We start from the raw sequence: 27,872 nt of genomic DNA on the forward strand, positions 1-27,872 counted from the left end.
AATTTGTAACTAGAAAATTCTCAATATTTGAATACATGTAAGGAGAATGAATATATATGGAGAGGTGCAAAAGGCACGGAAATTTTATTTTAAAAGCTAGAGAGCTCCTTATGTATTTTATAGAATGCTACTCCTCCAGGAAAGTTGCTACACTGTCACAAAGAACTCTTCTTTCCAAAATTTATTTTGCTTACTGTGGAAGAGAGTTTTGTTTTAGCTTTAGTGCTCCCCTATAACAATGGCATAACAAAGTGAGGTGATGGGGGCTTGCTGTTTTCCTCTGATCCTATGATGTTTTCTTGGATTATTCATCTAATAAATGCCTTATTCCCTAAAGCTGCTTAAAACAAAGGGGAAAAATTTAAAGTTTAAAAATAGCTTTATTCCACGACTCATAAAAGAATGAGCTGAGAAGTTGAATTTCACTGAAATTAAAAATATCTACTCTTTGAAAGACACTATCAAGAGGATGAAAAGAAAACCACATACTTGGAGAAAATATCTGCAAAAGATATACATCATAAAGTACTATTATCCAAAATATACAAAGAACACTTAAAATTCAATAAGAAAGTTACTCACTTAAAAAATGGCTCCAAAACATTGAGAGGAACCTCACCAAAGAAGATATAAAGATAGCAAATAAGCGTGTAAAAAGATGCTCCACATCATATGTCATCATGGAAACACAAATTAAAACAAAAATGAAATACTATCACTACACATATAATCGAATAACCAAAATCTAAAATGCTGTGCTGGTGAGGATTTGAGGCAACAGGAATACTCACTCATTGCTTGTGTGAATGCAAAATGGTACAACTGCTTTGGAAGACAGTTTGGCAGTTTCTTACACAACTAGATACATTGTACCACACAACCCAGCAATCACATTCCTTGGTATTGATGGAAAGATTCTGTCTACATAAAAACCTGCACATGGATGTTTATAGCAGCTGTATTCAAAATTACCAAAATCTGTTAGCAACCAAGATGTCCTTTAGTAGGTGAATGGATAAACAAACTGTGGTACATCCAGACAATGGATTATTATGCAGTGCTAGAAAGAAATGAGTTATCAAAACCATGAAAAGATAGGGGGAAATTTGAATGCCTACTACTAAGTGAAATAATAAGCCAATCTGAGGCTTTATACTATATGACTCCAATTATATGATGTTCTGGAAAAGGCAAAATGATAGAGGCAGAAAAAAAAATCAGTGGCTCTCAGGAATTAGAGGGGAATTAGAGGGGAGGGAAGGATGAAAAGACAAAACACAAGGGATTTTTAGGACAGTGAAAATACTCTGATGTTATAATGGGGGATCATGTCATCATACATTTAGTCAAAGTCCACAGAATGTACAGTGAGTAAATTACAGATTTTGGATTATGATATGTGAATGTAGTTTCAGTGATATTAATAAATGTACCATTTTGGGGCTGTGGGGAGATTGTGCCCATTGGGGGAGCCAGGAGGTGAGAAATCCCTGTGCTTTCTGCTCAGTGTTGAGAACCTAAAACTGTTCCAAAAAATAAAGTTTATTTAACAAAATAAAAAGGATGACAGACTTACATATGAAATCTAAAACTATAAAACTTTGGAAGAATACATACGAGAAAATCTTTATGACCTTGAGTTGGGTAAAGAGATCTTACAGTGCGAAGTGCCTGAATTATGAAAAGAAAAATTGCCAAAGTTGACTTCAAAGCCAGAAACTTCTCTTTGAAAGACACTGTTAAGAAGCCACAGATTGGAAAAAAATATTTGCAAAGCAAAAAGATCTGATGAAGAATTTGTATCTGGAATATGTATTAAAGAACTTTCACATTTCAAGAATAAGCAACATGATTTTACAAAAACATAAAACATTTGAAAAGAAACCTCATCAAAGAAGAGACATCGATGGCAAATAAGCATATGAAAAGATCCTTAGTGTCATTAAAATCAAACCACTATGAAAAACCACTATATTTCTTTTAGAAGGGCCGATGTAAACACAAAATGATTAAATCAAGTGCTGGCAAGGCTACAGAACAAACAGAACTCTCAAAATTGCTAGTGGAAACCCAAAATGATACAGCCAATTTAGAAAACATGTGGCAGTTTCTTATAAAGTTAAAAAAAACATGTCTTTTCTTAAAAAATTTTTTTTCTGGGCAGCCCAGGTGGCTTAGCGGTTTAGCGCCGCCTTCAGCCCAGGGCGTGATCCTGGAGATCTGGGATCGAGTCCCATGTCAGGCTCCCTGCATGAAGCCTGCTTCTCCCTCTATCTGTTTCTGCCTCTCTGTCTCTCACGAATAAATAAATAAAATCTTTTAAAAAAACAATAAAATAATAATGTAATTTAAAAAATCTTTTTCTTTTAGGTATACATATCAAAATATTAAATGGATAAAGTTATATGGTGTCAGATTTGTGCCAAAATTATGAAGGCGATAATGTAGGTGGGGCATTAGATTAAATATAGAAAAAATAACCCACTTACAAGCAGCAATCGCTCCTAGGTGTATATATATATACTCAAGAGAAAATACATACATATGTCTACATACAAGGACTTGTATGCAGGTCCTTTACAACACCTTTATTCATTAAATCTCTCCAACTGGAAATAGCTCAAATTAGGGATGTGTAAGATTTCACCAGTGTCTAACATTGGGAATGTACAACATTTCACCAGTAGGGAATGTATAATATTGTGGTATACCCAGACAACAGGACAGTAGTGAGCAATAAAAACTACTGATGTGTGCAACATGGATGCATCTCAAAAGCATTAAGCTAAATGAAACATGCCATACACAAAAGGCAAAATACACTACGACTCTATAAGAAGTGGTGGAAAAGTAAAAATTATAGAAATACAAATTATATCAGTAATTGCCAAGATCTGGGTGTGGAGGAAGAGAAATAACTACAAAGATGCCCAAGGAGCTTTTTGTGGTGATAGAAATATTCTGTATTTGACTGTGATAATGGTTAAATGACTGTATATGTAAAAAGGTGAATTGTATTGTATTCACCTCAATAACCCTGACTTTTAAAAAAAGAACTCCCCCCCCCAACACACACACACACTCTCTATATACATACGTATATATATATTTTTTTGTTTTGTTTTGTTTTTTTGTAAAGAGAGGGAGAAAGAGAAGGCAGGGTGGGGCAGAGGGAGAGAGATACAGAGAGCAAAGGGAGAGAGAGAGAAAATTTTCAGCAGGCTCCATACCTAGCATGGAGCATGAAGTCTGATGTGGGGTTCAATCTCACAACTGAGATCATGACCTGAGCTGAAATCAGGAGTCAGACACTTCACCAAGGAGCACCCAGGCGTCCCTCAGTCCAATATATTTAAATGTTTCCTCTCATCTCTTTCTCTTCCCTTACTTAGTGCCTACATTGGGAAAACGACAGGCCCTCTCTAGCTTACAGCTCCTCCAGTGTTAGGGCAGGGAGGGACAGCAGGACCACATGCTCAGCATGTACCTACAGGTTTCTGCTTCTCTGGCTTACCCTGACAGACCTTATGTGTGAGTGCTATCAAATATTTGCTTTCTTGAGAGGGGTATGTGGGAATTCATCAGAAGGTCCTTCCAGGGACACCCTTACTGCACAAGTCTGTATTGTGAAAGCATTGTTTTGTCTTAACTCCAAACCCTCCCACCCCTCCTCACCACCACTCTGCTGTTTTGCTTCAGGGTTGCTTCAACCACTAGTCTGTCTTGAGTACTAGGTACAATGACTCAACTCTTGTTTTTATTCAAAGTATCCACTTGAACCCAGGAAAAAATTTACATTTCTCCAAATGGGAATGTGGGCTAATTCTACCACTAACTACCCTATTGTGCCATTTCTCCACCTAATTCCCTTCTCAAAAAAGCACAAAGGGCTGCCAAAGCAGATGTTCCACCTAGAAATAAGATGCCATTCCTCTTTTCTTAGAAGTACCTTCAATCCCTAGGAGCAAATCTTGGTTTTGGGGGTCCCTTAAGGAGGGAGGGAAAAGGCATTCTACTTTCCATTAGATTAATGACTACAATTATTTTTCCTAACCCAAGAGCAGGGGAATACTCCCAAAGCTAAGCAGATATCCTAAAGGGAATGCTATACCAGTTTCCCTTCTTGCAAATAAACTGTTATATATGGACTAACAAAGGTTTACAGGCTTACTTACCCTACTTCATAAGATGCTAGGCCCTCTTTGACAAGCTGGTCATTTACACTAGTAGGAGTCATTCCTGGAGCACCAAGAGAATCAAAAAGCTCAACTAAGAGCACATTATCTTCCAGAATTTCTGTAAAATATTAAGAGGAGTTTGGAGAAAAATAAATACGACATAAAACATACTAAATGAGGCAATTAAAAAAAACTAGAAACAATTTCATTTTGCAGATGTGTAGTTTTAGGGATAAGAGTAGCATTTTGCAAACATAAAACAAGTGTCCATGTTATCTGTAGCATATGCAAATTGACAAAATTTTCATTTTAGATGATTGTGTACTGTTCTATAACAAGTCAAAAAACAATTTAAAGATTTTAAATTCAGAAACATATAAATTGACATATATTCATTGGAGAGGTGTTCTGATGCATTTTTAAACTATTTTATTCAATTCAACCAAGTTCCAGAGGACATAAGAATGAAATTTAGGTCAATGATTATCTGCAAACGTTTACAGCTTTTGCAAACCTTTACAGCTTTTGTAAGAATGGCATAAGGTTTAAAACAACACAAACTCAATATAGATTCCTCAACTACAGATTGGAACCTGGATTTTTTCCCCCATCCCTGTATTTTTAGGACAAACCATTTAACTTTTAATTTCTTTTAGGAAATATGTTGGTTACTTCAATAGACTATTTAGATCTATTTCTTAAACCAAACTGACAGTCTACCTATGGGTAAAGTTTATATCTCATATGTCTGTTTACTTACTTATGGTACATAGCACAGAGAACTTGCCTAATATGTATGTGAATAAACAACTAAGGAATTTCTTTAGGAAACACATACTTCATTGTAGTTTATGCTTACACCACCTTCTATACAATAGCAGCTGGTAGCTGCAGGTAAAAGATAAATTGTTACCAGTACCCTGTATTTATTATCTAGTCATAAAAATACATTTTAGTAAACTTCTGTCAAGATCCTAAAAATAATTCCTACTTTTCAATGGGCCAGACATATCTAAAAATAAAAAGCTAAGCAATGCTGAGTCTCAATAAATTTTCATCTCCTTACTTTTCCATCTCTTGTGTTCCCTTTAGTTGACTTCATATTTCCCATACATGAGGTCCTTTATTTATTCCAACAGGGCCAACTTTCCATGTTCTGTACCTATACCACCTTCCCTGCTCTGCTAATTAAAATTTAAATATCCCTTGCTTTATAAGGTAACAATGCATATTAATGGAAGACTCCCCTTCTCATCTATGGTAGTTCATTTTACTATTAATGTCTTAAACTCTCAATCTCATCATTGTGCAGATTAATGGGGTGAGATCTTTTAGATTTAAGGAGTGCCAGGAGGCCCTGCTCAAATGAATGATCTAGCCTAATAACTATGTTGTGACTGGTGTTGGATGTTATATGTATAACAAGTAATTAAGTGAATAAGAAAAAGAAGGAGTCAAGAAAGAAAGTCAGGTCTTGATGGGTAGTCCACAAGAGGGAGGACTATTCTATATTAAATATCTGGCTTCTCTGATGTGAGCAGTAAATTAAGGGCTTCTTAGTCCTTACTGCTCACATCAGGAAAGCCAGGTACAAAAACGTTATTGACTGAGGATGCAATATCTATAACCACGTTCCTCCCTAAAGAAACTATTTCTTCAGAACAATTTCTCATATCAACAATGTGGATAAATTATCACTGATATGCCATCAGTTCCAGATTATTATTTTTTTAAAGATTTTATTTATTTATTCATAGAGACACACAGAGAGAGAGAGAGAGGCAGAGGGAGAAGCAGGCTCCATGCAGAGAGCCTGACATGGGACTCGATCCAGGGTCTCCAGGATCACGCCCTGGGCTGCAGGCGGCACTAAACTGCTGCGCCACCAGGGCTGCCCTCAGTTCCAGATTATATAACTGATTGCTAAGCCTCAGTCTCTTCTGGTGGTTGGATTCACTTAATGAGAGTATGATAAATGTGAACGAACAGATATAGTAAAAATTACCCTGGAAATTCCTATAAATCAACCCTAAGTAAACATGATCTTGTGTGTCCTGCACTAGTACTTATTAACCAACACAGCTAAATAAATAAGACTCTCACCTCCCCCCACCTCTGCATCCAAACCCCCTCCAGCCAGATAAGTTTCAGAACTTCAAATTAAGAAAAGCTACATAAAACATATATTACATATTTTGTAATATATCCCCAGCAGATTCTGAGGCAGCAGCCCACAAACATACATTACTATCCTGGAATGGAATATATGAATATTTACTATATAGGAAATAAAGACTATATATACTTCATGTCAATTCAGGTCAGGTTTTGCTACTCAACACTTCCTTTTCAGAACATGCTGGGTTACAAAATTGTGAGTTAGTGGTCAGCCTGTATCCTGGACCCAGACCACTCCAAAAAAGAAGTGATTTTTTTTCAAAATATGGAGAGCCTACAGTTGAATTTACTTAAGTCAAATGAAATGAAAAAAAAAGAAAGAAAACTATTTACCAGTTATGTCTCACCTCCCCTCATTTCCCTGCACGTTAAACTTTAGCATCCATCACATCAAAATCAGGATAGTGCCCTTGCAAAAATGCAAACTAAAATACAAGAAGTTAATTCCTGGCTTTAGGGCTTTCAAGAGGCCATGTCCAGGATGACTGGATTTTTTATACTATTTTTTATTTTATTTTATTTTATTTTATTTTATTTTATTTTATTTTATTTTATTTTATTTATTCATAGAGACACAGAGAGAGAGAGAGAGAGGCAGAGACACAGGCAGAGGGAGAAGCAGGCTCCATGCAGGGAGCCCGACATCCCGGGTCTCCAGGATCACGCCCTGGGCTGCAGGCGGCGCTAAACCACTGCACCACTGGGGCTGCCCTGGATTTTTTTTTTTTTTTTTTAAGATTTTAAGTAATCTCTACCTTCAACATGGGGCTTGAACCTACATCCCCAAGATTAATTGTCATACACTCCACCAACTAAGTCAGCCAGGCACCCTGGGATAACTTGATCTTTAATGATAATTTTTGCTTTGTACTGATTTTAGACTCTAGAGCCTGCCTCTATATCCACTATACCTAATTCTCAACAAATGTTCTCTCTCACCACTCTTACTGATGACACACTGAATTTGTTCTTAGATCTGATAAATGTTGTATTATAATGTTATTCAAAATTATATACAATTATATATCAACAAATAAAAATGGAAACAGCTTACTAACGACTGAACATGTCATAAATTTATCTTGAGTCTTTTCTTCAAAAATTTCCTTAGCTTTTTTGGGCCACTGCTTTGTCCTTATACATGGTTCAATATAGGCCAGCCTACATTTAATTGCCTGTGTCAAACAAAATTGCACCATTAAGAAAAAGTAAATGTAATTTCTAGTTATTCTAGAATTAAAATTTTGCATACAAAACACTGTTTGAATTTAATATATATTTAAAAAATAAATGCGCAAAAGCTGTCTATAAAATAATTTATAAATACCAATAATTGGAATCAATAGAACATTTGGTTGAATGAATTACTGCACATTTAGACGCCGATATAACAAGCATCTACTGAAAGAATTACAGATACTAATGATATGCTGTTAAATGAAAAACGTGGGTTATAGGATTATTTGCTTAATCCTATAATTGTTAAAAATGATAAAGATGCATCTTAGAACTATATTTATCATAAATAATCAATAGTTCTGAATGATTCTTTTTATCTATATTTTCAAGTTTTTCCTACAATATTTTACCCATTTTTAAAATGAAAAATATTGTTTAACAATAAGCCCCATTAACCTTCCCTATCTCTGGGGAGGAGGATTCCAAGAAAAGGATACTTTATTTTTCCAGACATCTTTTTCTTGCACAGGTTATATATACTTAAACATAACTGGAATTGCAGTAAAAAACCTTCTATGATGAGTTTTTTTCATAAAATACATCATCTTCCTACTACATTATACAGATATTTTAAAATAATATTAAAAGCTGTAGACAGTAAATACTTAGACACAAACATACATACACATATACACTTATAATTAGTTCTTATTTGCTAAGATATACAGACATTTTAACAATTTAAAGTTGCTACATAGGAAATTACAGTAATGACAGCAACTCTTTTCTATATTCCATGTATCAAATTATTTATGGACAAAAACGTCAGTTAACAGAACATTTCTATGATAAAAATGATTTCTATACAATAGCAGCTGGTAGCTGCAGGTCAGAATGATGTTTCCAAATAAAAGATAAATTGTTACCAGCACCTATGACTCACAATAAGTAGATTACCTTCTCTGGGGGATTTAGAAACTCATCCTTTATTTTACGCATTTCTTTAAGTGTTATTTTTGCAGTATTGCCAAAGTCCACATATTTAACTTCAACTTCACGATGTCCAGGCAATCCTTCAAAAATTATGAAATTAGAAATCAAACTTGCAAAGAAAACAGAATTATCTAGCAAAATTTAGGTTAATCGACAGTCAACTATCTTAGAATACTTTTATGATTAATACATAAACATACTTTTTTAATATAAAATATATTTCTAATATGTGAACTTAAAAAAAAAACAACCATAATGCATAGTCTTCAGACTTGGTGAAAAGAAATGAACAATTTTAAGATGTCTAAAGGACAATCAAAATCAGGATAACAACATAGCTATCAGATACTAGGTTAAAAATTAGATGTTAAAACTGACTGGGTTAGAATCCAGTCAAATTCCACGTGACTTTGAGCAAGTTCCTTTTTCTCTCTAAGCCTCATTATTTCATTGTAAAATGGATATACCAAAAGAATCCAACCTCATAAGACTTTTTTGAGGATTCATCTATTTAAAATAATTAGCAAAGCATCAAAGTAAGCGCTTAATAAATGTTTACTGTTAGTCAACACAGGTGATTAAGGCAAAAGATTTAATAATCAAACTAAAGATTCATTCATATAATGATACCTAACTGAAATTTAAAAAAATTATTTGGGGAGATACTGTAAGAAATAAGCAGAGACAGACCTCCATGTCAATCTAGTCTCTATATTTTACAGGACACCAACGAAGCCCCTAAAAAGTTCAAACACATGCAAGTTTGAATAAAAACTTATCATACACTGACCTTTTTGAAAATACTCAAAATATATGGTCGACTTTAGCTTCTCTTAACACACCTATGTATAGTTCTATAAACTGGTTGCCATCATTTCCAAATTTAAAGGGTAGTACAGTATATAAATTTCAAAAAATGGAAAAGGTATAAGCATTCTCTGCTCCTTAGTAGAAGTGGAAGCATATGGAACAACACTGGTACTGGAGAGGAAACTTCAAACTACTTAGGCCCTATGGTAATTTGCATCCACAGTAATTGAAAAGACACATGTTACCGTAAGTGTAAGAAGGTGAGAGAATCCCTCCATACTTCTGCAGGAATCCTCTCGCTAGAAGGATATTCTCAACTGTACCAATGCTATTAGATTCCTTAAGTCTCCAAATGGAGATGTAGTTTTAGACAACACAAACAAATGGATAGGAGATAAAATTTAAAGAACATTTTTTATTCAAATTATCAATCATGTATGAGAGTACAGTCAGGAGACATGAAAGATCTCAAAATTTACCTCCATTTATTCTGAGGAAACAATTAGAAAATGCTCAAAAAAAAAAAAAAAAAAAAAGGAGGAGTAAACTGAAGAGGTAAACATGGGATTTATAAAATGAGGGATCCAATACAGGAAAACCAAGAAGTATATTGCCAAGTGAAATAAATTCTCTGAATAACAAAAGTGTAATAAGCTTAGAAGACTAGTAGTCTAACTGGGGAGATAGGAGGATGTTTTCACCATTAGAGAAAAAATTAAACTAACATTACCTGAAAAGCTTAACATGTGGAAAACCGTTTCTGAACTATTAGGAAAATGTAGCCATAAATTTAAAGGAAACAAAGTGAAAATTTGATGCATTAAGTTGAAATAGAAATAAAGTATTCTTTATGACTTAGTGAAAATATTTATATAAAATATGGGTTAACTAAAAATTGTGATACAACTATAGGGGTGAGCTTGGAAGAGCACAAGAGAGCTACAAGAAATCTAAAACTGCTATCTACCATAATAAGAATAGATAATACCTAAAACTATCAACAAAGTATTATACGTTTAGAATAAATAACACAAATATCAAAAGAAACAGCTGAAAGAATTTAAGGTATTTTTAAAAATAATCTCTACACTCCACATAAAGCTCAAACTCATGACCCTGAGATCAAGAGTTGCATGCTTTTCCAAGTGAGTCAGCCAGGCAACCCTAAAATATTTGCCTTTGAGGAATGGAGTATAAGTTGTTTATTACCATTTAAATTTTTAAATAAGGCAGACATTAGAAAACAAAAAAACCAGTTAAGTCCCAGTCAAATCAAAATCTAAGGGCCGAGAGATTCACCTCCAAACATTACCACTAGCTTTTTAAAGATAGATAATTGAGCAAATAATACCACTTCCATGATTTAATTTGTACCAACTCAAATTATGTCAATTTTAAGCATAACATTTCCCTGTGGAAACCCTGTAATTTCCTACCAATGACTTTTGCTCGGTACCAAACTCCATCTTCAAATTTAGCTACACAGGCTTGACCTTGAACTGGACAGAGGATTTCCAGATTTTCTCCATCTTCACTTTTATAGAATTCCTCAATTGTCTTTAGTAAAAATAAAAAATCCAGGCTCTCTATCTGAGAAATAAAGGTATTAAAACACTGTAGTTTCAAAGAAGCAAAATTTAAATGTGGCAATGTATTATAAGCACTGGCTATAAAATTATGAAATGTTGGAATTACACAAATTATTACATAATTTATACTTGAAATATTTTATTACAGAAGCAGTATATAAAATTAGAAAATATGGACATAACAAAAATTTTTAGAAATGTTTCTCCAGGTATCTTAAGTGTCTATCCTCCCAGATCCCTTATACACAAACTTTCCATATTTTTTTTTTTTTTTTTTTTTTTTTGGGGACTTTCCATATTTTTTAAAACAAAAATGAGATGATCTCTTACATGCAATTTGATTATAGTTTATTTGTATTTTCCATCAATTCTCACTTTTCTATTTCTATCAGTACTTCTAGACCACGTTTAGATATCCCTAACTGACCCAAACCAGTATCAAATTCAAGACACGTTATATCTAGTTATTTCAATAAATCTTTTAGAATCTAGTGTAGTCCTCTTTTTAGGTCTTGCTGAAAAGAGCTTGCTATTTTTCTGCAGAATGCTCCATCTTATGGATTTACAAGGTTATATCCTCATGCTATCAATTAGCTTGTTTCTCCATTAAGTGGGGTCTGTCTCCTGAAATTTCCCCAAACCTAGAAGTTGTGTGTATAGGTTTGGTGGATTCAAACCTTTTGTGGCCAGAATACATCTTAAGTGTACTTAAGTTGCAATATATCAAAAGATATAACATTATTGACTCAATATTAACATGTTAAGATTCACCTACAGCTTAGGGTGATGATCCCTCTACTGTACAGTTATGTTTTTACCATTGGATCCACCACGTAGTTCATGTACTTTGACATTATATACTCATGTATACAAATACTTTGACATTATATGAACTTCCAGTTTCCCATCAACCTTCCATCTTATGGTTTTAAAGTGAATTGATAATTCTTTAAATCAGTAATTTCAGTAAGGTTTATGAAATAACTGCATTGAGTAAACTAGAGATTTCTCTTATTAAATAATATTTAACATTATTTGGTTACTTTAGTTCTTAAAGTTCCTATAATACCTAAAACATAGTACCCCCCCCAAATTCCAAAACACCAAGAAATGCCTTATTATCTCTCCAAATACTAATTCTTAAGGTTAAAAAAATATTTTAAAATTCACTTCAAATAGCAAAAAATGAAATTTTTCTCTTAAGTATTATAATGCAAGTGGAAATTTTGTGAATCTGTGTTTTCTTGTTATTCCATTTATATTACTTTAAAAACTTTACATTTTCTAAATTTTTATTTCTAAGTAGGTATTATTCATATTCTTTCATTAACAGGTTATCCATAGTGGGTAGTAAAAAATTCAACAGAGAAATGACATCAGCAAAAATAGGAGACTAGGAAGTTCCAAGTTCTCATTCTCCCACAGAAACAAAAAACAAAAAACAAGGAAGAGAGACAGAGAGGCTGAGAGACATCATACAAACTTTGTCAAACTATGGAAAAGTCAAAGGTTTACAACAACCAAGCAAACACCCAGACTCCTGACATTCAAAGAAATCTGCCAAAACATTTTCTGAACACAAGCTAAAGGAACTGAGACTCTGATTTTCAGAGTTTCAAATGCCCAGTTTTCAACAAAAATATTAGAAGAAATACAAAGAAAAAGAAAAACATGGCTCATTCATAGGAACAAAATAGAAACCACTCACAAAGAAGCCCAGATAAAGGACTTACTCGACAAAGACTTTAAAACAACTGCCTTAAATATGTTCAAAGAATAAAGGAACACATGGATAAAGAATTAAAGGAAACCAGGAAAACAATAAAGGACCAAAATGAAAATGCCAACAAAGAGAAATTATAAAAAGGAATCAAATTCTGGAGTTGAAAAGTACAATAACTAAAGTGAAAAATACACCAGAGGGATTCAACAGCATATTTGAACAATCATAAGAAAGGATCAGTGAACTTGAAGATAGGACAACTGAAATCATTAAGTGAGGAGAAAAGAAAAAAAAAGAGTGAAGGGAACAGAAACTAAGGGACTTGAACAGAGACCAAGGGCACCATAAGACATATTAATATACACATTATGGGAGTCTCAGAAGGAGAAAGAAAGAAGTAGAAAGATTATTTGAGGATATAATGGCTGAAAACTTCCCAAATTTGATGACATACATGAATCTACAAATCTAAGAAGGTCATTTGTATCTCCAAGAAAGATATATTCAAGTCATAACATGAGAATGTGACTTTATTTAGAGACAGTCTTGACAGTGATAATCAAGTTAAAATGAGGTCATTATGGTAGGCCTTAATCTAATATGATTGGTGTTATTAAAAGGGGAAAATTTAGTACAGAGACAAATACAGGAGAAGGCTTGTGAAGAGTAGGCAGTGATTAGGGTGATGTAGAAATCAGAGACAACCAAAAAAGTTCCAGCTAATCACCAGAAACTAGGAGAAAGGAATGCAATACATTATTACTTACAGCCCTAAGAAAGAACCGACCCTACTGATACCCTGATCTCATACTTTGAAACTCCAGAACTATGAGACAATAAATTTATGTTCTTTAATCCACTTAATTTATGTAACTTTGTTGTTGCAGCCCTAGAAAATGAATACAGGTTTTGGTTTTGAGAAGTAGGGTATTGCAGTAACAAATACCTAAAATGTGGGTGTGACTTTGGAATTAGGTAATGGATTGAGGAGGAGAACTTCTAAAGTGCTTGAATGAAGAAGTCCAGATTGCATTGGAAAGAATTTTGGTAGAAATAGGAATGTTAAAGGTGCTTCGGGTGAGATCTCAGACAGAAATGAAGAACATATTATTGGAAACTGGAAGAAAGGCAATCCTTGATATAAAGTGGTAGAGAACTTAGCTGAACTGTGTTCTGTGAGACAGAAAGTAGAACTTTAATATTTAGCTGAGGAGATCTCTAAGCACAAACATTGAATGCAGATTGGTTTCTCTTTGCTCATAATAAAACAGGAGAAGACAGAGATAAGGAATTGTCAAACATAAAGAAACCAAAACTTGAAGAATTTAGAATATTCTCAGTCTATCCATATTGTAAACAATGAGATTGTGTGCTTAGAGAGGACACCAAAGGTGTGGCTGGATACTGCTAAAGAGATTATGGGCATGTGAAATGTGGATCTAATCAATCATCTCAGCAGAAACACTGCCTGCTTGAATTTATGGGGACAGAGATGGGAAGAAGGAAGAAACGCTGTTGGGATTCTACAGGCAGGAAGTGAGCTGTCAGGGCTATTCAACCCTGAACATGTGTTATCTTTTTTTAAAAAGATTTTATTTATTTATTCATGAAAGACACAGAGAGGCAGAGATATAGGCAGAGGGATAGGCAGGATCCTTACAAGGAGCTTGATGCAGCACTCACACCATGTGATCCTGGGATCACACCCTGAGCCAAAGGCAGATGCTCAACCACTGAGCCACCCAGGTGTCCCTGAACATGTGTTATCTTTCAAGAAAAATAATGACCCTGAAGGTGATTCAGAGGCTGGCATGTCTGCCACTGTCACCAGGAGCCCAGTGGGCAGATGTCTGAGAGGCAGGAACATCTATCTCATTCTCTATTCCAGGAGGCCTCCTGGGTTCCAGAGCATGAGGACAACCTCTCAATTCCAACAGGTGAGGCTGCTCCCAGGGCTAAGGTGGCAAAGCCACCACCCTAGTGTGACTAGAGGGTAGAGCATCCAGCCAATAAAAGTTATTCTCAAGTCATAAGAATCTAATAGAAATTTCCCTGCTAGGTTTTAGATTTGTCTGGTCTCACATATTCAGACATGGAGATTTTTGCTCCAGCTTGAACAATACCTGTCTTAACCTCTACTTGAATTAGATGAATTAGATGATAAGATTTGAGACTTTGGTTGATGAAATTTATATAGAAGATTTTAGACTTACCATTGATGCTGGAATGATTGGGATGGGATGAATGTATTTTGCATGTGGAAAGTACATGAATTTCTGATGGAGCAGAAAGCAGACTGCTTTGGGAACTGTGTCCTCACCCCCCAAAATAAATATTTTGGAGTTATAACCCCTCAGTACCTCATAATGTAACCTTACTTGAAGATAGGGTTTTACAGAGGTTATCAAAGTAAAATAAATTCTTAGGTGGGAACTAATTCAATAAGACTGGTATCCTTACTGAAAAATTAAGATGGACAAGCACAGAGAAAATGCCATGTGAAGAAAGAGGATGAGACTAGGAAGAGGAAGCAGAAGCCAATGAGTGGTAAAGACTGTCAGCATACCACCAAAATCTAGGGGACAGACATGGAATAGATTTTACCTCTAAGACCTCAGAAGGAATGAATCCTGTCAACATCTTGATTTTAGACTTCCAGAGTCCATCACTGTAAGACCATAAAGTTTTGTTGTTTAAGCTATCCAATTCAGGGTACTTTGTTACAATGGCCCTACAAAGCTAATACACAATAGAATCTTGAAAGCAGCAAAAGAAGCAAGTTGTTATGTACTAGGGGTCATCAACAAGATTACTGGTTGATTTCTCCTAAGAAACCTTTGAGGACAGATGAGAATAGGGAGATATATTTAAAGTGCTGGGCAGAAAACCCTATCAACTGAGAATTACATACCCAGCAAAACTACCCTTCAAAAAATGAGGGAGAAATTAAGCCATTCACAGAGAAACAAGAGGTGAGGGAGTTTGCTGCCATTAAAGGGAATCCTCTAGGTAGAAATAAACGGATGCTAGAGTGTAACTCAGAGTCACATGAAGATATGAAGATCTGTGGTTCAGGTAAGTACAAGGATAAATATGAAAGCCAGTATTATTTTAATCTTGGTTTGCAACTCCATTTTTATTTCTTTATTTCTATAGGATAATATTTCTCTAGAATTTAAAAGATAAATGCATAAAATTATAAATTTGTGTTATTGAGCACACAAGATCAATTTGTGACATCAATAATATAAAAGGGGAATGGAGCTGCACAGGAGTAAGGTTTTTGTGCAATTAAAGTTGGTATAAACCTATATTAATTGTTACTTTAGGATATTATATGTAATTCCCATGGTAATGATAAAAAAATACAGATATATACAAAAGGAAATAAGGTAATCAAAACATGAAACTACAATATTTGCACACCCATGTTCCCTGCAGCATTATTCACAAGAGCCAAGAGGTAGAAGCAAACCCAATGTCCATTGATGGATTAATAGATTAATAAAATGTGATATATATACATACAATGGAATATTAGCCTTAAAGAAGAAAATCTCACACAACAGTATGAATGAAACTTAAGAGAATTAGATTAAGTGAAGCCAGCCACCAAAAGACAAACACTATGATTCCACTTACACGAAGCATCAAAATAATGAAATTCACAGAATTGTGGTTGTAAGTGGTTAGGGATAGGGGAAAATGGACAGTGATTGTTTAGGAAATGTAGAGTTCAGTTCTGCAAGATGAAACAGTTCTAGAGATCTGTTTCACAATAATGTGAGAGTATAGTTAACACTACTGAACTGTACACTTAAATATGGTTATATGGTAAATTCTGTTTTTTTATGAGAATGTTTTTCAAAAATATTAAAAAATGACATTGCAAGAAAACAACTAAACACAAAAGAGGGAAATAGAGGAAATGAGAGACAAAAAAGGTATAATATATACAGAAAATAGTAAACTGGTGGGAGTTTTTCCTACTAATAGGTATTTTAAATGGATTAAACTCCCTAACTAAAAGGCAAAGATTTGCAGAATGGTTTTAAAAAATGGCCCAACTAAAAAAAAAAAAAAAAAAAAAAAAAAAAAAAAAAATGGCCCAACTATATGCTATCTATAAGATACTCACTTTAAATCCAAAAACATACATAGGTTGAAAGTTAAAAATTAGAAAATGTATTCCATGCAAACAGTAGCTAAAAGAGAGCTGGGGTGGCTATGCTACTATCAGAGAAAACAGACTAAGTCAGATAATATTACAAGATACAAAGAATGACATTATACATTGATAAAAGGGTCAATTCACCAATAAGATGTAATAATTATATGAGAGCCCCAAAATATATGATGCAAACATTGACAGAACTGAAAGGAGACAGACCTTCAATAAAAGGAGACTTCAATGCTCCACTTTCAAAAACAGAATTACAAAGAATGTCAAGAAGAAAACAAATTACTTGAACAGTACAAACCAGCTACACCTAACAGACATATACAGAACATTCAAGCCAAGAGCAGAATGCACATTTTTCCTCAAGTATACATGAAACATTCTCAGGATAGACAATATGTTAGGCTACAAAACAAGCCTTAATAAGTTTTAAAAGACTGAAAACATACAAAGTATCTTTCCTAAGCACAATGGAAGGACAACATGATAAAGGCCATATGGAAAAACCCAGATACCACAGTCAATGGTAAAAGACAAATGCTTTTTCTCCTCAGAAGAAAAAGACATCTGCTTTTTCTATTTGTATTCAACAAGATATTGGAATTTCTAACCAGAGCCATTAAATAAGAAAAAGAAACAAAAGGCATTCCAATTGTCAGAAATAAAATTATCTCTTTGCAGCTGACATAATTTCATAACATATAAAAGTGTAAAGAGCCCACCAAAAAAACCTGTTAGTGAAGTTACAGGACCTAAAATCCAGAGAGAAAAACCAGTTGTATAAAGCAGTAATGAACAATCTAAAAAGGAAAGTAATAATTCCTTCTATAATATCATTAAAAAAAAGAATACACTTAGGAATAAACTTAAACAAGGAAGGAAGAGACTTGTATACTTATACACCATACCAGACTGCTAAAAGAAATGAAAGATGACAAAAATAAGAGGAAAGGCACTCCACATTCATGGCCTGGAAGATCTAGTATTACTGACAATATTTCCCAAAGCAATCTACAATTCAATGGTATCACTAGCAAATTTTCAGATGGTTCAGACAGAATAGAGAAACTCATTCTAAAAGTCATATGGAATCTCAAGGGACCTCAAATTGACAAAACAATATTAAAAAGGACAAAGTTGGAGTGCTGACACATCCTGATTTCAAAAATGGTCAAAGGACTGGAATAGGTATTTCTCCAGAGAAAATATATAAATGACCAATAAATACACACATGAAAAAATGTATTCAACAATACTAGTCATATGGGAAATGCAAATCAAATCCATAATGAGATGTAACTTCATGCCCTTAAAATGGCTTTTTATTTTCTAAAAAAATGTTTTATTTATTTATTCATCAGAGACACAGAGAGAAAAAGAGAGGCAGAGACACAGGCAGAGGGAGAAGCAGGCTCCATGCATGGAGCCCAATGTGGGACTTGATCCCGGGTCTCCAGGATCACACCCTGGCTGAAGCCACCCAGGCGCCTGGCTTTTTTTTTTTTTTTTTTTTTTAAATGAGTGTTGGTGATAGTTAGAAATACTGCAACCTTTATGCATTGCTAATAGAAATACAAAATAGTGTGGCACTGTGGAAAATAGTTTGGTAGTTCTTCAAAAAGTTAAACAGAACTTTAATATTATCCAGCAATTCCAGAGCTAGGTATATACTTAAAAGAACTGAAAGCAGAGACCCAAATAGAACTTGTACCTCCATGCTTATAGCAGCGTTATTCACAATAGCCAAAATGTTGAAACAATCCAAGTGTCCATCAACAGATTAATAGATAAACAAAATGTAGTATATACATAAAATGAAATATTAGTCATGAAAAAGAATGAAATTCTGATACATGCTACAACTGGTAAACACTATGCTAAGTGAAATAAGGCAGACACAAAGGAAAAATATTGTTTCCACTTAAGAGGTACCTAGAATAAATACATTCATAAAAAATATAGTAGTACAGGTTATCAGAAGCTGGGGGAAGGAAAAATGGAGAGTTACTGTTTAATGATTACAGAGCTGTTTGGGATGATCAAACAGGTCTGGAGATGAATAATGGCAATGGTTGCACAAAACATACTTAATGGCACTGAACTGTATATTTAATGGCTAAAATGGTATATTTATGTTTTACTTCAATTTAAATAAAAGACAATATAAAATATTCAGTGTAAGAAATATATGTAAGTCCTAGCTTAGTACCAAATAAGCAGACTTCTACAACTCATCTGGGGAGCCCTTATCGTGTGCTGCAGTGCTTGAGGTGGCAGGCTCTGAATGCAGTTACACTGCCCAGTTCAATCCTGGCTCATCCCTTCTGAGCTGTGTGACGTCAGGCAAGTTGCTTCATCCCTTTGGTTAGAGTCTCCATATATAAATGAAAATACTAGTATCTTTCTCACAGGATTGTTGTGAAGATTAACAGATTATTCATTCATTATGGCCCGTAGAATGAGTTAACTCATATGAAACACAGACACAGAGAGATTGGTAAGGATGAACTCTTTGTTAGTAGCTATCTAAACAAACCCATCAGTCCACATTCAAAATTTAGTATGAAATGCCTTTGATCTGAATTTATTTTGGTATTAAATTCAGGAAATTACCTAGTAAAAATTCTCAGATGTCCACTGTCAGAAACAGGTTTTCTCATAGTACTCTGATTTCAGGTCTATGTGATTTCCTATTCCCCAGATTTCATAAGGTAGCAAGAAACACATTTATTAAGCATCATTCACTGTCCTTTCCCTCCATATTTCACTAATTAGCATGATGAAGAGTTCCTTCAATTTACTATAAATCATGTGATTTTCTCATTTAAAGTTGCAACTAAGTAACTTAAATTTACAGTGGTTTGCTCTAAAATTCACACTGGGTACTCATTTCCATTATACATTTCTACTAAAATTTGAAAAAATACTTGTCTCAAAGGAATATTAAATACTTACCAACTGAAGATAGAAATCAGTAGGACTATTTATATGACAAACCATAACTGAAACATCTGTCATTTCGTTAGGCAAAATAGGTGGGTGATAGTGTAGAGTCATATTTTTTTCAGAGAGGCTTCTTGGTGATTGCGACCTAAACCTGATTAAAAGCACAATCAAAACCATAAGCAACCCATTTTCTTAAAAAGTCTTTTTCAGCAACTTGGTCTGAAGAAAGGACTTACACATATACCGATTTATCTACCAAGAGTATTCCCTTTTCAATTTCTTTTCTGATACATTTCTTGGTATTGTCTCCAATTATCAAGCCGGGTTAAAAGTCAACTCTCAAAAATCAGTAATTGACCTTTGAATTTGTTTCAGGACATTTCTAAGCCAGGCTTGTATCTTCTACTTAGTCTTTTCTCTTTCAGGAACTGACAACTACAGACTATGGTGGTACTCAGTAAGACCACCTGAGGGATCTCTGTGATCCCCTCCATCTCTATGACTACTTTTATTTTTTCCACAATGAGACCTACTGGAGTCACTTCCAGAGTCATCTCATCACTCAGGACAAAAAGTATCTTTCACTATGTCCATTGTTAGTCAGCTTACTTTGTTCATCACTGATGGTGGTATAGGAAGAAACTTCATCTATTCTAGATTCATACATTAAATACAGAGTGGTGATCATGAACTTATTCCAAAGGTTAGAAAATTTAAATCAGGAACTGTTAAACTAATAATTCTTAAAACCCTAGTGGAGCTGTTTGTGAAGTTATCAGAAGTCTAAAAAATACTCAGTATCTATAAATAGTTTCTATTTTGAGCTACCTTAATTTTTCTACTTAAATTATCTGAATGCAGTTTTCAAACTGTACTTAGAAAACTCTGATAGCAATATTTTTAACCTCTTGGATTATGTTCACTTTAGAGTCAGTACATAATTTTTAAAGTTAAAATTTGCTATTCCAGTTTATAACTATAATCTCAAAAGTATTTGTTTTAATAAGTTACCTACCTTGCTAACTCCATGAAAACTAATGCATCTCTAAGAGAAACAGGCATATCACTGCTTATTTTATTTGTTGGTGGTTTCTGCAGATCTACAATTAGCACACCATCTTCTTCTCTAAAAACTTTCATTAAAACAGCCTTGTTATTTACCATTTTCAAAAATTCTACTTTAGCTTCTTCTCCCCAGCCTACATCCTGTGGAAAAAGTAAAATTCCAATGTATTTAGTAATAACTAATGGTACAATGCTCTGGATTTAGCTTTTGTTTTATAAATCCAAAATACAACCAGTCTGCAAACTTGAGCAAAGTTACTCAACCACAGATACTAAACAACTAGGGCCAGAAACCCAAGACCAGTGTTTATATATTTACAACATATGGATTTATTTTTAGTGAATTCTATGCCCAATGTGGGTTTGAACTCATGACCCCAAGAACAAGAGTCACATGCTTTATCAACTGAGCCAGCCAGGTACCTTTAGATCTTTGATTTTATGAACAGTCTCAAGTTGTCCATAAGCTGTTGTATTTTAGAATTTAGTTTCACTTCTGAATATTAATATGAAGATTATAAATATTCTAAAATAAAACATACTATTTTTCCATTTTAATGACACAAATTCAAAAGATAATTTTGGGGCACCTGGTTGGCTCAATTGGTGAAACGTCTGCCTTCGGCTCAGATCATGATTCCAAGGTCCTGGGATTGAGTCCCACATTGGGCTCCCTACTCGGTGGGAGTGTTCTTCTCCCTCTCCCTCTGCCCTTCCCCGCTGCTTGTGCTTTCTCTCTCTCAAATTAAAAAAAGAAGGTAATTTAGAAAGCATAATGGAAGCCATGTAATGCAATCAAGATATTTATATTCATCAGTTAACTTAGTTTCCTTTAACTAGGAATATATGAGGCATAGACTACTTAAACAATAAGGAAAAATATTCACCCATTAAAAAACTTTCAATTGATCTTTGAACCTTTAAGATCCTATAACTAAATTTCAAGGGTTAAAACTACATATTCTGGTGTTACATTCTTTATATATTTTGAATATGAACCCCTCATCAGATATATCATTTGTAACTATCTTCTCCCATTCATCAGGTTGCCTTTTTGTTTTGTTGATGATATCCTTCATTATGCAAAAGTTTTTTTTTATTTTAGTGTAGTCTCACATGCCTTATTTTTGCTTTTGTTTCGCAAAAGAGACATATCTAGAAAATATTGCCAAAGCTGATGTCAAAGAGGTTACTACCTATGTTTTATCTAGGACTTCTATAGTTTCAGGTCTCACATTTAGAAATTTGTCTTTTTTTGTGTATAGTATAAGAAAGTGGTCCAGTTACATTCTTCTGCATGCAGCTGTCCAGTTTCCCCAGCATCATTTACTAAATATAAGGATATACAATAGGGAAAAAGACCAAAACTCCAGTGTCATAGATTAATTGAACATATAAACATGGGTTTATTTCTGGGCTCTTTATCCTGTTCCATTGATCTAGGAGTCTATTTTTGTGCCAGTATCATACCATTTTGATTACTTTGGCTTTGTAGTATATTTTGAAATCTGGAACTGTGATACATCCAGCAGAGTTAGTGAATCACTATGTTGTATACCTGAAACTAATTTAACAGCGTGTCCCAGCTATATTCAAATTTTTTAAAAGCTACAAGTTTTCTCTTTTTTTTTAAGATTTCATTTATTTATTCATTAGAGACACACAGAGAGAGGCAGAGACTTAGGCAGCAGGAGAAGCAGGCTCCCTGCAAGGAGGCCAATGTGGGGCTCCATCTCAGGATCCCGGGATCATGCCCTGAGCCGAAGGCAGACTCAACCATTGAGCCACCCAGGCATCCCAAAAGCTACAAGTTTCTTAAAAACAAAAAATAAAACCTCTTTTATAAAGTTTACTCAGAAAATGCAAAAAAGAATAAAAGATTAAATTAAACCAATTTTACCATTTTGAGGAAAACAATAGTGCTAATATTTATGTTTCCTTTTACATTTTTTATTCATTTACTCATTCTTTCAAACATCTATTAAATGCCAACTATGTGTGAGATAATCTGCTAAGTACTGGGAATACAATGATGGGCAAAGACACAGATTCCTGCATTCAGATTTCATAATATAACAGCTAATATAATTTAATTTAACATATAGTCTTAAATACAATTCCTGTCTTATAGAGTTTTTGTCTCACTGGGGATTAAGTATTCATAAATAATATAAAGCAGAATGCAATATGGGCTACAACTAATGAACAAAGTGAAACAAAAAAGTGAAGAAATGTATAGAAACACACACATCACACCATATTGTAAAATTTATTTTTCTCTACATGTGACTCAATTTAGTGGTTTACTTTGATATTTCATCTATCATTCATTCATTCATATGTTTACCCGACTCAATTTCTCATTAAGAATGTTTCCAATTATGAAAACTGAAGTTAATTCCCTTTTTTACTGGCATGGATTATTTATTATGCAAAAACAATTGGTGCCTTAAACCTACACTCTGCAATCTGACTGGCAATACATAGCTAGAATTGGGACATTTAGCCCCCAAAGAAGAAATAATTTAAGTCTCACTTACTGAATTCTGTGGAACAATGTCTTTCAATGAGCATGGCAGTGCTAATGGGTGGATGTCTTTCAGCAGCCTTTCAATATATGGTTCAGACTTCCTTAGAACTAAGCATAAGTCATTTAGTACTATATGCTGCTCAGCAATGTGTTCTGATCTTGCATAGGTATCACCAACTCTAGAAGAATTCAAGTAATATTTATTGAAAATAATACTTGAAACCCAAACTTGCTTTCCCCATAAAAGGTTGCATTTCTAAGGATACTCTCCTTAAGCTAAATCTTCTAGAAAGTTGTATTCTAATTCATACTTTCCTATTACATAGATTTAATCCATATTTTATAAGCATAGACCCTATTTTATCTATAGAATTAAATCTCAATCGACTTTATCTGAATTGTCTTTTATGTATCTACTCAAGTCTAGACTTAAGGGGGATAATGATGGCCCCAAACAGAAATCTATCTATAAAGCTATGCCCATTAGTTAGTGACCATTCTATAGTTAATACTGGTCCTTATTGCAGAAATATTTTTATTTTTATTATTTATGATTTTTGTTTTATATTCCTAGAAGACTAAAATATTTTTGAGTACCTAGGGTTAGACATTATCCCACTTTATTATTTTTTTTCATTATCCCACTTTAATATGCACTAATGAAATTACAGAAATCTGATTTAAAATTCTACTCAATCATACTGCAGTTAACTGTAAACTTTATTTAAAAGAAATATTTTTGTGCATCATTCCTAGTTTTGAAGCAACATAGAAAAGTACTTGAGTTTGGACATATCAAAAAGCTTCTTTTCCAAAAAAACCTCCAAAGATCCACTACTTTTCCAAGCTCCTCATGTAGTAATATTGATAAATGATAATACTTTACTAATTTAGTAATTAGTAAAATAAATAATAGAGCAAAATAAAAAATAGAGCTATATACCTTAGAAGAATGATAAATTACTCCTCTCTACCCCTTCCCAATTTCCTTTATTCTTTAGTATCCCACTCCTCTGATAACAAATATTTCCAAACAGGCCAGGAAAATGTAATAACTATAAAATATCATACCCTGCAACAATTAGGACTTCAGAATTTCCAAAATCTACCATGAATATCTGTATTAGTGCAACTTCATGGACTGAGAATCTGGTTGAACTACAAAGTTTTCTAATATTTTCACTTTCTATCGGAATTAATTCAGTGATAGTTCCACGGCACCACATTCCATTTTCAATACTGTTGACAAATATTCTTGCACCTAATGAGGAAGACAAATCATTATCAGTATTTATGGAGAAAAGTATCTAATAAGCTCTAATCTATGAACATGTATATTAGTTACATCACTAAGAAGTTTTAATTCATCTATTTACTGATGACACAGTACATATCAAGTGCTATGAAAAATATAAAGGTAGGATATTGTGGCAGTTCCTGTTATATAGGTAAACAGGGAGGTAAAAACAAAGTTAGCAGTCTCTTATTGAGGACCTATATTTTATGAACTATAACAAAGATGAATGAGACCACCTTGCCATAAAGGAAGCTCAAGAAAGGAAAAGAGATAGGCAAGTAAATGACTGTACTTACAATAAAGACTTTCTATCCCATTCATATACACATAAATGCATACAGATATATACATGCTGAAATTTGTACATACTTTAGTAGCATAAAGGAAGAAACAATTACTTTCAATTACTTTCTCTTGATAAAGAGGAATCAAAATAAAGAAATAATGAGAGGCAGTATATGACATGCCAAAATTACATTAATATACAGAGAATTAATATTCAGAGAAGGTGAAGATGAACCAAGGACCTAGCAGCAGAGGACGTATCAGAGGAGTTAAAAATTAATAATCAGGAAAAAAAGGTCAAGGAAGAAAGAGGCCTGAATTGAATGCTTACTATGAGCTCAGTGATGTTCTTAGTATTTTATGTTTGAATTTACTTACTCCCTACAACAACACTATGGAGATAGGGCTTTCATCACGCGGGTAGGCAAAGAGGCAGGAGGAGAATCCAGGCTGTCTTAGAGTCCACCCTCTTAATAACTAAGCTACCTATCAGAAATAAATTGGTAGACCTGACCACTGATTATATACAGAGGGATGTTGTATAAATCCCTTCTGTATATGCTAATAAAAACAGGATTGCTGAGAGAGGTGCATTAGGGCAGCCTTTTAATTTTTAGTTCTGTGAAAATGTTTATGTGGTCTAAAGATTGTCATCAACTTTTCTCTTATGTTGATATACCACATAAGCAATACTCTGAGTTTTAAACTACATGCTATTAAGCCATTTTTTTTTGCAATAGGTAAGAGAAAGGCCTATGGAAAACATTTGCTGTTCTTTATAATGAAGAGCATAGGTATGAAAAGGGAACAAGAGGATATCCTCCTAAAGCATCACATCACATTTCTTTCCTTATCATTTTTTCAAAATATAAATGAGTATTTAAGTCATTTACCTTGAAATAATAATTATTCTTAATTTAACAAAGGATGACTTTTTGGCTTTTTATAACATTTTCTGAATCTAGGCTGAACTCTCTTGGGCATGTATTAAATTTTAGGAGAAATATTTGTAGCCATAAAAGTTTACTACTACACTTCTCAGGACACCTGGATGGCTCAGTGGTTGAACGTCTGCCTTGGGCTCAGGGAGTGATCCTGAGGTCTTAGGATTGAGTCCTGTATTGGACTCCCTGCAAGAAGTCTGCTTCTCCCTCTGCCTATGTCTCTGCCTCTCTCTTTTTCTCATGAATAAATAAAATCTTTAAAAGAAACCCAGCAGTTTTCTCACTCCATTAATAAATCAAACACATCATAGCTTTATCTTATTATAGAGTATAACTGAATTTATTCAATGTGTTATAAGGAAAACATTTGCAATAAAAGCCTAAATTATGGCAAATTGGGCATACCCTAAGAATTAGGGTGGACTGATTAAGTTTACCAACTACCTTCTGAGTGGCCCTAGGAAACAGACACCACTGTCCTCCTGCATCTAAGTGCTTAATGACATCTTCAGTATTCACATGTGGATAGCAGGGGACTGTAGTCACACTACAAGGAACCATCTTACAGGTCAATTTTCCCTGGAGACAGAGAAACAAACTACATAACCTGTGAAGGATTTTGTAATTTAAAAAATAACTCTTTCACTCCATTATGGGAGTTTTTGTATATACCTCACTCAGCAGTCAATATTTAGCTAAATTACCTAAATAAAATTATGTTATGTAATTTTAAAACTTTTATGCTTGGAATACAAATCTGTATTATAAAAGGTCTATGTGGGTTGGCCAAATACTGTAATACTTAAATAAACTTGATATTGTAGCTTGGAGTAATATTTCATTACCTAGCTCCAAAATGTCTGAAGGATCAAGGTGTAAACTCTTATTGCAAAACTGATTCACCTTCTTTTCCAATACTGTTGCATCTTTAATTTGTGAATACTTCCGGATGTAAAAGTGGCAAGGATGTATTACATGGCTTACAAAAACTAGCTCTGGAGAACCTAGATGAGAATATTTAAACCACATTAATATATTTTAAGTTAGGAAAGAATTCATGAAAACTGAATGCAAAATCCTGGAAAAAGAATATTAAGTGTCCTGTGGCATTGAAAACTCTAGAATACTTAAGTCTCACAAGAGTCCAAACTCAAAATAATAACCAGAACAATAAAACAAATAGATCCCACTTTCAACGTTAAACTCTTTAGCAAATTGAACTGCAAATATTTTACTTCCCAGTATGTTACATGGAGTAGCAGTCAAGATATGCTGTAACTCTATCATATTATAACAAAACATCAGAGTTTATTTATGAACATTTTGGAACTCAGAGCTCTATTGATAATAAGTAGGTCTCTTGCATATCCCAAAAATCCTGCTTATACTATATCCAAAGAACCAATAATTAGCTCATAGACACTCGGAAGCATAAATCTTACCTGGCTAGAAAAGTGTGAAAAAATGTCTAGGCAAAGCCAATATATTGAGCAACACCTAGAGGAAGATGTGTGTGTTTTGGTGGAGGCTGTAGGGTTGTGGGGGTCAAATAAAAGAGAAAAATGTTTTGTATATAGCAGTAATGAAGCTAAATGTAGCTACTGAAAAGATGTCCAGAATGCAATGTTTAAAAGGTAATTAAAAGAAAACAATATATATGGTATGCTATGTTTTGTATACAGAAACAGAAAAATGATGTATATATTTGTATAAGCATAAAGAAACTGTGGAAGGGAGGGAGAGACTGAATGAAATTGGACAGGTCAGGGAAGAATTCACAGTATTTTAATATATAATTTTTGAATGATGTAGATGTTTTATTTAGTAAAAATGTTTAAAACACAAAGAATGTATCATTTTAACTATCCAATACAGATCACAGAGAAAAATACCCATATTGAGGATGGTGTGAAGAGATAAATATGTGTAAGTGGGGAGACAGCTGAAAGAAGTGTTACAGATTTCAGAAATATTT

General features: G+C 33.8%; 1 protein-coding gene across 3 annotated transcripts in view; it reads right to left on the bottom strand.

The window, feature by feature from the left end:
• RNF17 (ring finger protein 17) overlaps window positions 1-27,872 on the bottom strand; it is a 116,594-nt gene that overhangs the window by 52,584 nt on the left and 36,138 nt on the right. For all 3 annotated transcript variants that reach the window (XM_035716124.2, XM_049101106.1, XM_035716118.2), the window contains exons 11-19: window positions 26,743-26,901; window positions 24,443-24,632; window positions 23,382-23,550; window positions 20,792-20,982; window positions 19,786-19,927; window positions 10,775-10,928; window positions 8,493-8,608; window positions 7,411-7,531; window positions 4,176-4,296 (exon numbers count right to left, since the gene is read on the bottom strand). In XM_035716124.2, the coding sequence (XP_035572017.1) occupies window positions 4,176-4,296; window positions 7,411-7,531; window positions 8,493-8,608; window positions 10,775-10,928; window positions 19,786-19,927; window positions 20,792-20,982; window positions 23,382-23,550; window positions 24,443-24,632; window positions 26,743-26,901 (1,363 nt within the window). The remainder of the gene's footprint in view (window positions 1-4,175; window positions 4,297-7,410; window positions 7,532-8,492; window positions 8,609-10,774; window positions 10,929-19,785; window positions 19,928-20,791; window positions 20,983-23,381; window positions 23,551-24,442; window positions 24,633-26,742; window positions 26,902-27,872) is intronic.

Source organism: Canis lupus, chromosome 25, assembly GCF_003254725.2.
Source record: "Canis lupus dingo isolate Sandy chromosome 25, ASM325472v2, whole genome shotgun sequence".
Classification (NCBI taxonomy): domain Eukaryota; kingdom Metazoa; phylum Chordata; class Mammalia; order Carnivora; family Canidae; genus Canis; species Canis lupus.